At 55.4% G+C, this 15,206-nt stretch overlaps 1 protein-coding gene across 1 annotated transcript; it reads left to right on the forward strand.

Annotated features, from left to right (window-relative positions):
- The first annotated feature begins 5,044 nt into the window (after positions 1–5,044).
- Positions 5,045–14,891, forward strand: UNC93B1 (unc-93B1 regulator of TLR signaling). The gene is made up of 11 exons (XM_055415359.2): positions 5,045–5,245; positions 5,401–5,542; positions 6,100–6,253; positions 8,657–8,818; positions 9,035–9,167; positions 9,512–9,605; positions 10,135–10,259; positions 10,670–10,852; positions 11,677–11,950; positions 13,076–13,194; positions 14,133–14,891. The coding sequence occupies exons 1-11, from the start codon at positions 5,150–5,152 to the stop codon at positions 14,451–14,453; spliced, it is 1,803 nt and encodes a 600-aa protein (XP_055271334.2). The 5' UTR covers positions 5,045–5,149; the 3' UTR covers positions 14,454–14,891.
- Positions 14,892–15,206: the final 315 nt, after the last annotated feature.

A 15,206-nucleotide genomic window follows, 5' to 3' on the forward strand; every position in this document is an offset into this window, starting at 1 on the left:
ATTCTTTTTAAGATTATACATAGAAGAGACATCATCCTTCTTTGTCTGACTTATCTCACTTAGCATAACCTCAGGATACAGCCATGTTGCCACAAATGGCAAGCTTCTCTTTTGTTCTCATGAACAGTATTCCATTGAACGTGTCTGTTGCATCTTTATCCACACTCATCCACTGATGGACACAGGTTGTCTCCGCATCTCGACTGTTCTGAAGAAAGCTGCAATCACATGGGAGCACAGATATCTCTCTGATGTTCTGTTTTCATTTTCTTTGGATAAATATCCAGAAATGGGATTGTCGGATCACACGGTGGTTGTGTTTTTAATTTTTTGTGGAATCTCCAGACTGTTCTCCACAATGGCCGGGCCAGCTTACATTCCCACCAACAGGGCACAAATGTTCTCGTCTGAAGGAGCTGCTGCGATGATATTTGGAAAATCAGATTAGGGATGCATGATGTCTCTGAAAACAGAACACTATGCCTGGGTAGAGCATGCCTGAAAACAAGGTGTTCTACCAAGGAGCCCGTACATAAAGCTCTCTGTTATGTGTTTCTCCTGAAAACAGGGAAATACGCCCTTCCGCATAGCTGGATGAGGGAGGGCTTCTGGGCAGGCTCCTTAGATAGATGATGCAGCAGCTTACTAGCTCCTCATGTAACCAATCTGTTTGCTTGAAATGCAAAATTGTATCCATGTATGGTAATAGAGCGATTGCTGTTGCTCCCTCCCTGCCTTACTGAAAGGAAAATATAAAATAAACCGCAACCTGTGTTGCGCAGATCTTTTTCTCCTCCGGCTGGAGTTTTGTGTGTCTGTCTTTTGTGTTGTCTGTTTTGTCCATTTCGTTCGCAGCATCGTCTCTCCACATCCTCTCCTGCACCGGTCATCTCTTGATGATAGCCGTTCTTACAGGTGTGAGGGGATATCTTAACTTGTGGTTTTGATTTGCATTTCCCTGGTGATGCAACGCTGTTGATGAAAAAATGGACAATCCCAAAGTTGAAAAGTATGTTTTATTCAATAGATCTGCTGAGGACCTAAGCCTGGGAAACAGCCTCTCAAATAAGCTCTGAGGGAATGCTCTGAAGAGGACAGGGAGGAGCTAGGATATATAAGAGGTTATGCAACAAAAACCACGTAGCGGGAACATCAAAATTTTACTGTTACAATAATGAAAAAAAAACAGACATGCCAAAGTTAATGAATTTAGTGCTGTTCTAGGTATGGGAAGCAAGAATCTAGGCTTAGTGAAGTCATTCCTTTGATTCGCACCTGAACTATCTGGGGCCAGCATCCTTCTTTTCCCCATCCTGACTCTCCTCGGGGAGCACAGTCTGGGGCCACGGCCGTGACTGAGGGCAGCAGCATCCTTTATTTACTGATATGGCAGGTGACCTTCTTCATCTACAGAGCATTTTTTTGTGCTGTTGGCCATTTGTATGTCTTCTTCAGAAAAAAAAAAAATCCATTTAACTCCTATTCTCTTTTTTTTTTTGGCCTCAAGGCATATGAGATCTTAGTTCCCTGAACAGGGATTGGACCTGTACCATCTGCATTCGAAGCACAGAGTCTTAATCACTGGACTGCCAGCAAGTCTCCCCTACCCATTTTTAAGCTGGATTTTGTTGTTGCTGTTATTGAGTTGTATGAGTTCTTTATGAATTATGGATACGAACCCCTAATCAGATGCACAATTTGAAACAATTCTCCCATATTCCATAGGCTGCCTTCCTATCATTAATTTATTATTTTATTTTTTGGCTGCACTGGGTCTTTTTTGCCATGCACGGGCTTTCTCTAGTTGCAGTGGGCGGGGGTTACTCTCGAGTTGCGGCACACAGGCTTCTCCTTGTGGTGAGCGTGAAGTGAAAGTCGCTCAGTCGAGTCCGACTCTTGGCGACCCCATGGACTAGACAGTCTATGGAATTCTCCAGGCCAGAATACCGGAGTGGGTAGCCTTTCCCTTCTCCAGGAGATCTTCCCGACCAGGGGTCGAACTCAGGTTTCCCGCGTTGCAGGCACATTCTTTACCAGCTGAGCCCCCAGGGAAGCCCTCTCCTTGTGGTGGCTTCTCTTATTTCAGAGCACAGGCTCTAGAGCACGCAAGCACAGGTTTCAGCAGTGGTGAAGCTCAGGCTTAGCTGCCCCCTCAGCACATGGAATCTTCCTGGACCAGGGATCAGGACTGTGTCCCCTGCATTGGCAGGAGGATTCCTAACCACTGGATCACCAAGGTAGTCCTATAGGTGCCTTCTTATTTTAATTGTTTCTTTTGCAGTATTTAGTTCAATTTAGTCACTCAGTCATATCCGAATCTTTGCGACCCCATGGACTGCAGCCCACCAGGCTTCCCTGTTCATCACCAACTCCCAGAGTTCACTCAAACTCCTGTCCATTGAGCTGGTGATGCCATCCAACCATCTCATTCCCTGTTGTCCCCTTCTCCTCCTGCCTTCAGTCTTTCCCAGCATCAGGGTCTTTTCTAATGAGTCAGTTCTTTGCATCAGCTGTAGAAACTTTTAAGTTGATATAGTCCTACCTGTTGATTTTTTTTCTTTTGTTGTTTGTGTTATTGATGTCGTAGCTGAGACATCATTGCAAGACCCATACTGAGAAGCTATTTTTTTTTTCAAGCTTAAAACTTTTTGTTTTGTATTGGGGATATAGCTGATGAACAACATTGTGGTAGTTTCAGGTGAACAACTAAGCAACTCAGCCATGCTTACACAGTATCTTTTCTCCCCCAACCTCACTCCCATGCAGGCTGGCATATAACATTAAATAGAGTTCCACGTGCTGCTATACAGTAGGTCCTTTTTGGTTATCTATTTTTAATATAGAAGTGTGTACATGACTCTCAGGAGCTACTACATTTTCTTCTAGGAGCTTTATTAGGTATTAGGTTATTAGGTATTATGTGTTTTTGGCTACAAACATCCATATAGTCAAAGCTATGGTTTTGCCAGTAGTCATGTATGGATGTGAGAGCTGGATGATAAAAAAGGCTGAGAGCCAAAGAATTGATGCCTTTGAACTGCGGTGCTGGAGAAGACTCTTGAGAGTCCCTTGGACAGCAAGGACATCAAACAAGTCCATCCTAAAGGAAATCAACCCTGAATATTCATTGGAAAGACTGAGCTGAAACTGAAACTCCAATACTTTGGCCACCTGATGTGAAGATTTGGCTCATTGGAAAAGACCCTGATCCTGGGCAAGATTAAAGGCAAGAGGAGAAGAGGGTGGCCGAGGATGAGACGGTTGGATGGCATCATCGACTCAATGGACATGAGTTTGAGCTCACTCTGGGAGATGGCGACGGACAGGAAGCCTGGCATGCTGCAGTCCATGGGGTTGCAAAGAGTCAGATGGGACTGAGTGACTAAACAGCAAAGTGTCTTTGATCCATTTCAAGTTAATAATTTCTGTGAGTACCTTCAGAGAGAGGTCCAATTTCATTTTGAGCATGTAGTTATCCAGTTTTCCCAACACCATCTGTTGAAGAGACTGTCCTGGAACCAATACTTTTAAAAACTTCCCAGGTATTTCTAACCAGGCAGATACCCAGAGCTGTGGAGTGTCACCTCCAGCAAAGCAGAAATTTCCTGGGCTCTCACTGGAACCCCGGACCCAGTGTCCAGTCTAAAGGAGGCAGGAGGCTCTGAACCCTGCTGCAGTGTGGTGCTGGGGGTGGTCACCCCACTGCAATCCAGCAGCCCCCACAACCTTCTGTCTCCCAATGACCCTGCAAAAGGAAGCTCAGGGTGAGTGGGAGGTGGGTGTGGGCTGCCAAGTCTTGTATTGGGAGCCTCTCCCGGGTGCTGTGGGGACTCTTTGAAGTGAAGTGTTAGTCACTCAGTCATGTCCAACTCTTTGAGACCCCATGGACAGTAGCCCACCAGGCTCCTCTGTCCATGGAATTTTCCAGGCAAGAATACTGGACTGGGTTGCTATTTCCTTGCCATTGCCAAGATTCCAGGGGATCTTCCTGACCCAAGGATTGAACTCAGGTCTCCTGCACTGCAGGAAGATTCTTTACCAACTGAGCCACCAGGGAATCCTTGGGGGTCTCTTTGGTGACCTGCAAACACACCAGATGGGGCCTGGAGATGGAGTAGGGATGACAGTGGTAAGGTTGAGGGGCGCGTATCATGGGCCTGGCACTTTCCTAAGGCTTTGCGCTAACCCAGCAATCCCGAAACAGCCCTGTGAAACCTTTGAACTGAGTATCCCGGGTTCGCTGTTGTTCGGTCGCTCAGTCATGTCTGACTGTTTGCAACCACATGGACTGCAGCACGCCAGGCTTCCTGGTCTTTCACCAACTCCCGGAACGTGCTCAAACTCATGTCCATCGAGTTTGTGATGCCGTCCAAACATCTCATTGTCTGTCATCCCCTTCTCCTGCCCCCAATCTTTCCCAGCATCAGGGTCTTTTTCAGAGTCAGTTCTTCACATCAGGTGGCCAAAGTATTGGAGTTTCAGCTTCAGCATCAGTCCTTCCAATGAATATTCAGGACTGATTTCCTTTAGGATTGACTGGTGTGATCTCCTTGCAGTCCAAGGGACTCTCAGGAGTTTTCTCCAACACCAGAGTTCAAAAGCATCAATTCTTCCCTGCTCAGCCTTCTTTATGTCCAACTGTCACATCCATACAGGACTACTGGAAAAACCGTAGCTTTGACTAGACAGACCTTTGTTGGCAAAGTAATGTGTCTGCTTTTTAATCCCTGGTTTACAGGTGAGGAAACAGAGGCACAGAGAGGTGGAGTTAACCTCCAGAGTCACAACACAGGGAAGTGGCAGAGTGGGGATTCGAACTAGTACCTCCCATCCCGAGGCCACCGAGGGACACGCGGGTGCTCCCCTACACACAGACACGCAGACACAGAGACATAGAAACAGACACAAGCGGACACACACACACACACACAGACAGACACACAGACAGACAGACAGACACACACACACACACACACACACACACACACACACACACACACACACACGCCGCCGGGCACGCCCCCAGCCGCGCAGCGCCTCCCCTAGCGGAGGAGGTGGCCCGGGAGCGGGGCGCGGCCGGTCCCAGCGCCGGGAGGAAGTGCCGGCCCCCTGCCCGGACTCCCGGGCGAGTGCTCCCGCGTGTCGGGCCATGGAGGCGGAGCCGCCGCTCTACCCGGTGGCGGGGGCCGCGGGGCCGCAGGGCGATGAGGACCGGCTCGGGGTCCCCGACGGGCCCGAGGCCCCGGTGAGCGGGGACGCGGGCGGCGTCGCGGCGCGGGCGCCGGGAGGGCCTGGGTCTCCCCGGCGGGAGTGGGATGCGGCCGCGGGGGCCGGGCGCGGCGGGGCTGGACGCGGGAGCGGCCGGGAGGCGCCTTTGCGAGCGGCCGTGGTGCCCCGCAGCTGGACGAGCTGGTGGGCGCGTACCCCAGCTACAACGAGGAGGAGGAGGAGCGCCGCTACTACCGCCGCAAGCGGCTCGGCGTGCTCAAGAACGTGCTGGCGGCCAGCGCGGGCGGCATGCTCACCTACGGCGTCTACCTGGGTAGGTGGCCGGCGGGGGCGGGCTGGGCCCCGGGCCCGGCGAGGCGGCACGGCCCGCGGGCTCCGCGCAGGGACCCAAGGCTCCCCCGCTTCCTCCGGCTCCGTCTGCGGACCTGAGGTTTCTCAGGGAAAGAGAAACCTCGGCCTCCGTTCCTCTTTCACTTCTCGATCTGCGCCCTCGCAGATGCAGCTGCGGCGCCCCCTCAGTGGGGGCAACCCGGGGCGGGGGACAGCCTCCGCCCTCGAGAGTATGTGGGCGGTGCGCTGGGCGCCCTGGGCGGGTCTGCTGCCATCCTGGGGGGAGGCAGGGCACGGGGGCGCTGGGGTCCGAAAGTCCTGCAGGGCGACGCAGGGGAGGGCGGTCTAGATTCAAGTCGCCGTCGTTGCCACTGGCAGGTGGACGCTCGACCAGCCTGGGCCTCCCCGCTGTCCTCCGGGGCATTGGAGTTAGGGATCCCTTTGGTGCCTGGAGCTCCCTGCCCGGCTTTGCGTTCCCGCCTCCGCTTGGTTGCCCCCAGAGCCAGGCGGCCCCTCCATGCCCGCTCCCTGCCGCCCCAGGCCTCCTGCAGATGCAGCTGATCCTGCACTACGACGAGACCTACCGCGAGGTGAAGTACGGCGACATGGGCCTGCCTGACATCGACAGCAAGATGCTGATGGGCATCAACGTGACGCCCATCGCCGCCCTGCTGTACACGCCTGTGCTCATCAGGTGCGCCGCGCCAGCCCTGCCAGGGCCGGGCTGCCCCGCTCCAACCTTGAAGGCGTGCAAGGGCTGCTGGACACCGGGGTCTCCAGCTGCTCTGGTGTTCCTGCGGGGTGGGGAGAGGCCTTGCTGACCTGGAAGGGCAAGAGAGAAGGGGTGAAACCCAGGTTTGGGGAAGAAACAAGAGCTTTGCCCCCAGACACCGTGGGTCTCAAGAAACAGAAATTTGCTCTGGCTCCTTCCCTCAGCTTGCCCATACCCCATGTGGCATCATTCTCGTGCCCTGCTTTGTGGCCTGGAGCCACAATGACTTTATAAGGTCAGGGCTGTGGTGTTTCTGGAAAGAATCTGATCAGCTAGCAAAACCCAGGGACACACCCCAGGACCCATCAGCGGTGGCAGTGTTGAGGGACATCGCTCACTGTAAAGGGCATGGTTGGGCAGGTGCCCTGGGGGTGTCTACTCCAGACCTGAGCCTTACTGGCATCTGGTACCGTCGCCGGGCCCTCCACAAGAACCTAACCACTAGGTGGTAGGTCTGTGTTCAGATGGGACCCAGAGATCAGTGCATACACTGGATCTGTTCCCCTGTCTTTCCAAAACAAAAGCAACCTCAGCCCCCGCCAGCTCCTGGGCTGTTTTCTTGTCTTAAAATAAAAAAGACAGAGGTGGTGAGGGAGAGAGAGAGGCTGAGAAAGAAAGGAAGGAAGGAAGAAAGGAAGAAAACCTCCTAGGATAAACTTTCAGAACTGCCCTAAGTCAGAAGCATCTAAAAGGCTTTATGGCTCTTGAAACCTATCACTATTATTCACAGGGACCTCCTTCCATTTCCGGGCACTTTATAACATATTGCATTCCCTACAATCCAAGGTGGATGCTCTAATCTTAGACACAGGGAGACCAAGAGATTGAACCCATTCCCACAGGCAGAAGTGCAGACTGAAAGTTTGAACCCAGGCAGAGAGACTCGGAACCGCCGTGCCTTCCCTACCCCATACTCCCAGGTGGACTTTCCAAAGGACTATACCACCTGCCTGAGCACTGACTGTGTCATTTTTTAAACCACAGCCTCATCAGCAATGAGTGTTAGTATTTTTACTTTTTGCAGTTTCAAAATGTACAGTGCAGTTTCCGTGCCCTTCCCCAAATAGATCAGAGGAGGCTGCCTGTCTGTTTATTAGATGGCAGTTCAGTTCAGTTCAGTCACTCAGTTGTGTCCAATTCTTGGTGACCCTGTGGACTGCAGCATGCCAGGCTTCCCTGTCCATCACCAACTCCTGGAGCTTACTCAAACTCATGTCCTGGTCAGCGATGCCATCCAACCATCTCATCCTCTGTTGCCCACCCCATTCTCCTCCTGCCCTCAATCTTTCCCAGCATGAGGATCTTTTCCAATGAGTAGACTTTTTCATATCAGGTGGCCAACGTAATGGAGCTTCAGCATCAGTCCTTTCAGTGAATATTCAGGGTTGATTTCCTTTAGAATTGACTAGTTTGATCCTTGGTGCGTGACCACACGATCATGGTTATCTAGATCATTAAGACCTTTTTTGTATAGTTCTGTGTATTCTTGCCACCTCTTCTTAATCTCTTCACAAGCAAGTATACTCCAATTAAAATAAAAAAAAGAACCAGGACCCTGTTGTAGAAGAATAAGTAATTGTATCAGAAAACCAGAGTCACTGAACTTTGAGCTTGCTGGAAACTCAAAGAAAGGAAATAATGAGCACAAATACTCAAAACAAACAAACAAAAACCAAAACAAAGCCAATTCCAAGATCAGAGGTTTCTAACCTGATCAGCCTCCACGCCCTGAATGGGCCCTTATCCTGTCATTTGTCAACCCCTTCCTAATACGGTGTGACATTTTCCAAGAGCCAGTGAGGCTGTTGTTCTAGGAGCCAGTGAAGAGGAAACTTCCCAACTGACCATGCTGGACCGAGAGGGCAAAGTGCAGAGGGGACGGGGCGCCAGGGCTCTCGCCACAGTCCTCAGCTTTCCTCCACCCGGTTACCGGACGAGTTCCTCGGACATTCACTTGGGTCCTGCAGCCTCTGCCTGTGGGTAGAGGAGGGGCCTCGGTAGTCAGCTCCGAACACAGATGAGGGCTTCTTGTGCCCATGGGCCACTGTCTCCCAACACCCTCTCCGCGCTTTGTCTCCCCTGTCCCTGCGGTGGCCGTGAGAAGCTCGCGCTGGGGCCCGGCACGCATTACATCTGTGTCACCTGAGGCCACCAGCAAGTCCGTATCTCTGGGACTCTAGTTCAGGTCCCTCGATTCCAAGGCCAGGGGTCTCTCCCCACCTCAGCCAGCCTCAGGAGCTGGGACCCAGAGTTGTGGCCCCTGTGATTTTGGGCTGAAGCTGTCTGGGTAGCCCGTGGTGCCAGCATCCTTCCTACCACTTGCAGGTTTTTTGGCACCAAGTGGATGATGTTCCTGGCTGTGGGCATCTACGCCCTCTTTGTCTCCACCAACTACTGGGAGCGCTACTACACGCTTGTGCCCTCAGCTGTGACCCTGGGCATGGCCATTGTGCCTCTTTGGGCCTCCATGGGCAACTACATCACCAGGTGAGTCTGCTGGACGGCAGGGTGGAAGACCGGGGACCCAGCAGAGCTGCATTGCGCACCTCAGCTGGGGGACCGTAAGCTAGCCTTCTTTGTCCTCTGGGCCTCAGTTTCCCCATAGGTGGGACACAGGCCAGGTGACACATATGCCCGGGTACAGAAAGTGAGGCATCTGGCTGGCATAGGGCTGGGGAGAGCCTTCTCCCCTTTGTGGTCCAGGATGGCCCAGAAGTACTACGAGTACTCCCACTATAAGGAGCAGGATGAGCAGGGGCCCCAGCAGCGCCCACCACGGGGCTCCCATGCACCCTACCTCCTGGTCTTCCAAGCCATCTTCTACAGCTTCTTCCACGTGAGTGCCATGTCTGGGGACCCTGGGGGCAGGCTATTCCAGGCCCAGAATCACATACTGCAGCCCATCCCACAGTCTTTCCAGCCCTATAGTCCACTGCCCTTTCTTAGGCCAACCCTTGCTTGCTTACCTCTAGTGATAGAGACCTCATTACCTCACTCTCCATGGTGCTGACCAGGAGGAAGTCCTCCTGCTTTGGGCACCCCTCACCACCGGACTGCCCCCTAGAGGTGGGAGGGCCCCTGTCCTCCCAAGGGTGGGCCCAGACCCCTCCCAGATGGTGCCTGTGCTCTCCACCTGGTTCCATGCCCTGCACCTGATCCACACCACTCTCCTGCCCACAGCTGAGCTTTGCCTGCGCCCAGCTGCCCATGATCTACTTCCTGAACCACTACCTGTATGACCTGAACCACACGCTGTACAACGTGCAGAACTGCGGTTAGTGCTCAGGGGGGTGGGTTCCCTAAGGTCTGCTTGCCTCCCCCACTGACTCACCCGGCAGACACTGGGCCCTCAAGGGCAGAAAGGATGCCCTTCCTCACAGGATCCAGAGCTGAGAGCCTGCGGTCACAGCTCTGGTGATCAGGAAAAGCAAAGGGCCTTGTCCTTAGGACATCTGATCCAACCTGGGATCAGGGTAGGGTGCATGAGGGAAGGCTGCCTAGAGGAGGTGCCATCTGAGCTGAGACTGCCTCTGGACTCTCTCAGGATCAAGTATACCCTCAATGCAGAGAGATGTATGGAGGTGGGAGGTGGGCTGGCAACCTGGGGAGAGGTACTTTCAGCCCCCTTGGCCCTCACCTCCAAAGGGCTTTCCAAAGGAAGCCTGCCTTTGCAGGCACGGATCCTCAGCCACCCCTTCTAACCCTCCCCTCACCCATCTGCTTGGTCCCATTTCTTTATGGCTGAGTTGCCAGTGTGCCCTGCTCCCTGCCTCACGATGCTCCCCCACCCTCCCCTTTCTCAGGCACTAACAGCCAGGGCATCCTCCTCGGCTTCAACAAGACGGTTCTGAGAACTCTACCGCGGAGCCGAAACCTCATTGTGGTGGAGAGCGTGCTCATGGCAGTGGCCTTCGTGGCCATGCTGCTGGTGCGGCCCGGGGTCGGGGTGTGGCGGGGTCAGCTCTGAGGCCCCTGGCGGGAGAGAGAGGCGGCTTCGTCTGAGTCCGGAGTCAGGGCTGAGACCTCGGGAGGGGACCTGAGCCTACGCGCTGGGCTTGAGGCTCGGAGGCGTGGCCGATGCCTGTGGACTGAGAGGAGTTGGAATACCGGAGGCCAGTGAGAGAGGGTCCAGGCCAGATCCGGGGTCGGGCTGGAGACAGGGTCCTGGAGGACTGGTTGTGACACCGGGCGGAACCGGGGGTGGGGAGAATGGGGGGCGGGGCGAGGGTCCGAGGTGTGGCTTCAACCTGGGGGCAGGGCTGGGACTGAGGGGCGGGGCCGAGTTCAAGGGGCGGGGCCAGGGCTCCCCCGCCCCGTCCCTCACCACCTGGCCCGCAGGTGCTGGGCCTGTGCGGTGCCGCATACCGGCCCACGGAGGAGATCGACCTGCGCAGCGTGGGCTGGGGCAACATCTTCCAGCTGCCCTTCAAGCACGTGCGCGACTTCCGCCTGCGCCACCTCGTGCCCTTTTTCATCTACAGCGGCTTCGAGGTGCTCTTTGCCTGCACTGGTCTCGCGCTGGTAAGTGCAGCCTGCAGAGGGTAAAGCCAGATAAAGTCCACGACATCCCGTTAAATTTGAGTTTCGGATAAACAACGAATAATTTTCGAATTTATCAGTTCAGTTCAGTTCAATCGCTCAGTCGTGTCTGACTCCTTGTGACCCCCTGGACCACAGCACACCAGGTCTCCCTGTCCATCACCAACTCCCGGAGCCTACCCAAACTCATGTCCACTGAGTTGGTGATACCATCCAACCATCTCGTCCTCTGCCGTCCCCTTCTCCTCCTGCCGTCAGTCTTTCCCAGCATCAGGGTCTTTTCAAATTTTGAGTTTATAAGTACGTGTAATACAAACACGGTTGGCCCTCTGCCTTCACGAATCCAGAGGGCCCACAGCACTGCCCCACTTTATGAAAGGGATTTAAGCATCCATTGAGGGTGTCTGCAGAGAGTCCTGGCGCCAACCCCCTGCAGACAGTGAGGGACAATCGTAGGCCCAGATATTTCCCCCCTTCTCCTTCTGCCTCTCTCCCTCAATCCCCGTGTACCTTGGGCAAGTTACTTTCACCTCTCCCAGACTGGTTCCTCATTTGTGAAGTGTCTAATGACTCACTTCCAGTTGAGACGGAATCGTGCCCAGAAAGTGTTTGGTTCCACGTGGCTTCCAACCTTGGTGTCCGGGGTCACTGTCCAAACATTTTCTCATGGTCTGTCCCTAAGGAACCTTCCCACAAGCTTTGGAGGAAGTTGGCTCTGTGGTGGCCGTTGAGAGGGCAGGATGTGGCCTGACGTGAGTCAAAGAGCCTGGGCCAGCTGACCACCAACCTCACCCCTGTCCCCCTAGGGCTACGGCGTGTGCTCGGTGGGGCTGGAGCGCCTGGCGTACCTCCTCGTGGCTTATAGCCTGGGCGCCTCGGCCTCCTCGGCCCTGGGCCTGCTGGGGCTGTGGCTACCGCGCCCGGTGCCCCTGGTGGCCGGGGCTGGATTGCACCTGCTGCTCACTCTCAGCCTCTTCTTCTGGGCCCCCAAGCCCCGGACCCTGCAGCACATCTGGATCCTCTACACAGTAGCCGTGCTCTGGGGTGTGGGCAGTGCCCTCAACAAGACTGGGATCAGCAGTGAGTATAACTGTGTGCCCTGGGTAGCTGGACAGGGGATCCAGTGGCTCCTCGGGGCAGTTGTGGGGAGCACAGACATCCAGGGACAGACTTGGGGCAATGAACACCCTGGAGGGCTGTCGTGGGGCCTGTGCACTTGCTGGGGGCAGGTGGGGATCCCTGTGCACACTGTTGGGGGGCAAGTCCCGTGGACACTGCAGGGACAGATGGGGGCTGTGGACACCCTCAAAGCAGGTATGGAGTCACCTTCATGGACATCCTGTCGACTCCCAGGGCAGGCATGGGATTCAGGGTAACATTGTGTGGTTCTGTGAACTGAGTATGGGGCTCTGTGGACACCTCTTCAGTTCAGTTCAGTTCAGTCGCTCAGTCGTGTCCGACTCTTTGTGACCCCATAAACTTCAGCACGCCAGGCTTCCCTGTCCATCACCAACTCCCGGAGTTTAATCAAACTCATGTCCATCGAGTTGGTGGTGCCATCCAACCATCTCATCCTCTGTTGTCCCCTTCTTGTCCCTCCTTCAATCTTTCCCAGCATCAGGGTCTTTTCCAATGAGTCAGTTCTTCGCATCAGGTGGCCAAAATATTGGACACCTCTTAGGGACCATGTGAAAAAAAAACACTAAGAGGCCTTATTTCATACTAGGGGACAGGGTCCACCTTGGCATAGTTTTCAGAACACTGGAAACATATCAAGTCTGTGCCCCAGAGCAGGTCCATTGCATCCCAGAATAATAACCAGGGTGTGTCATTAGGGGGCTCACTGGAAAAGTCCCTGATGCTGGGAAAGATTGAAGGCAAAAGGAGAAGGGGTCAACAGAGGATGAAATGGTTAGTTAGCATCACTGACTCAATGGACATGAGTTTCAGCAAACTCCAGGAGACAGTGAAGGACAGGGAAGCCTGGAGTGCTGCAGTCCATGGGATCGCAGAGTCGGGGACGACTGAGCGACTGAACAACAAGGAACCACTAGGGGGCAAGCCAGGACCGGTTCACAACAACTTTCTAAGCGCTCTTGCCAAGAGTTGGGACCAGCGCAGGGCATCTGAAGGTTCCCAGAGGGAGAACCGCAGCTCTGGGCCCCACCTGGCCCCTCTCCCCTCTCTGCCCTGCCCTGTCTGCAGCACTCCTGGGAATCCTGTATGAGGACAAGGAGAGGCAAGACTTCATCTTCACCATCTATCACTGGTGGCAGGCTGTGGCCATCTTCACCGTCTACTTGGGCTCAAGCCTGCCCATGAAGGTGAGGGCCGTCCCTACTCCACCCCCTAGACAAGAGATACTTTTGAGTGCCCACCCTGGCCTCACAAACCCTGAAAGGCATTCTCTGTCCAAGGGCCAGGCCCTGGGCAAAGCCCACTGGTTGGCTCCACACCCATCACTGGCTCGTTACTTACTGCTTCATCTCCTGCCAGCCTCAGTTTACCCGTGTCTGAAAGGGTTCATAGTTTGCCCTCCCCTGTGGGCACATCCCAGCTGCCTTGTGGGTTTGGTCACCTGTTCACTAGATGTTGGGCTCTGAGGTGGATGCTGAAGGTCCCTCTCCCCTCAAGGGTCCTGGCCAACTTTAAAAACAATTAAAAAAAAAAAAGGTATTCACTTGGCTGCACTGGGCCTTAGTCGCAGCACACGGGATCTTAGTTGGAGCACCTGGGATCTAGTTCCCTGGCCAGGGATTGAACCTGGGCCCTTCGCATTGGGAGCACAGAGTGTTAGCCACTGGACTATCAGGGAAGTCCCTGGCCAACTTAAAAAAAGTGAAATAGCATAGCAAGTTGCCTGTGAATATGTGTGAATGTACTGCCTTATGCTGTAAAATGATTTCTGACTGCCTGTTACAGTCAAACCCTGTAACAAGTGTCACTTATGGTCCTCACGTGTAAGGGACAGAGTAATCTAAGCCCTGTTAAGGTGGGCCAAGCCTCCCTTCACATCTACCCCGGGAGGCAAAAGGATTATCATTACAGTAAGGGAAACTGAGGCCCTGAGAAGTAGGGTGGCCATAAGCGGCAGAGCTGGGGTTTGGGCCTTGCCGGCAGGACGGCACCCAAAGAGCTTGGCTGGCCCCCAGGAGGAGGGGAGGGCGGCAGAGGAGCTGGCGTGCTGTGCGGGCGAGGGGCTGGGCCAGGAGGGCGCGGGGCCGTCGGCCGCGGGTCCCTGCATTCCCCCTTGTTGGCCCAGGCCAAGCTGACGGTGCTGCTGGTGACGCTGGTGGCGTCCGCGGCCTCGTACCTGTGCATGGAGCAGAAGCTGCGGCGGGGCGTGGTCCCGCGCCAGCCCCGCATCCCGCGGCCCCAGCACAAGGTGCGCGGCTACAGGTACCTGGAGGAGGACAACTCCGACGAGAGCGACGCGGACGGCGGGGGCGGCGGCCGCGGGGACTGCGCGGAGGAGGCGGGGCCGCTCGCGGGGCCGCGACCCGGCCCGGAACCAGCCGGCCTCTCCCGCCGGCCCTGCCCCTACGAACAGGCGCAGGGAGGCGATGGGCCGGAGGAGCAGTGAAGGGCCAAGCCTGATCTCCGGCCTAGGTTGAACGCGTCTTAGCTCGGGGCCCCTCTGATTCCGCGCGCCGATTTCAGGAAGGACCCTCTGCGCGGCGCCCCGGGTTCAGGAACGCCCCTCCCAGAGCCTGGCCACCTGGAGCTCGGGCCTCCCCGCAGCCTCTTCCAAGGCGGACTGGGTCCTCGAGGCCCCTCCGCCGGGCCCAGGGTTCAAGAGACTGCACAGCCGAAACCTTCCTCCGACCTTAGGGGCCCGCTCTCCACGACCCCCTCCGCGGCCCCAGCCCCGGGGCAGGGACCCCGCAGTCCAGCCCCAGCTCCCGGCTCCAGGACTGGGCCGATCGCTGTGTCGCCCGCTTTGCACATCCCATCCCCACGGTCCGCCAAGATGTACGACTTTAAGAAAATGGGCAATAAAGAGATTTTTGTCTTGTCCTGACTGGGAAGCGTGTCGTGGGTGAGCGGAGATGGCCCGGGGTGTGTGGCCGGGTGATCCAGCCGACTGGGGCACTGGGGTCGCCTGCCTTGAGCTGAGATTGGGGAGGGCGGGTCCCCTAAGCCCGGCTCCCCAGGCTGTTCCCTCTCCTGGAGGCACTGCTGCTCCCCACAGCCGCGGCCTTTGCCAGTTCTACCCCACTCACCCAGGACAAAGAGGCGCCTGGGGGTCGTCAGTAGGGACCTCAGGGGAGTGTGATGGGAGCAGCCAGCTCCACGTTGGGCTAGAGGAGGGGATGGAGCCCCGCAGCCCCGGTCG

The sequence above is a fragment of the Moschus berezovskii genome, chromosome 25 (assembly GCF_049115385.1).
Source record: "Moschus berezovskii isolate FMDL1 chromosome 25, NW_MosBer_1.0, whole genome shotgun sequence".
NCBI lineage: Eukaryota > Metazoa > Chordata > Mammalia > Artiodactyla > Moschidae > Moschus > Moschus berezovskii.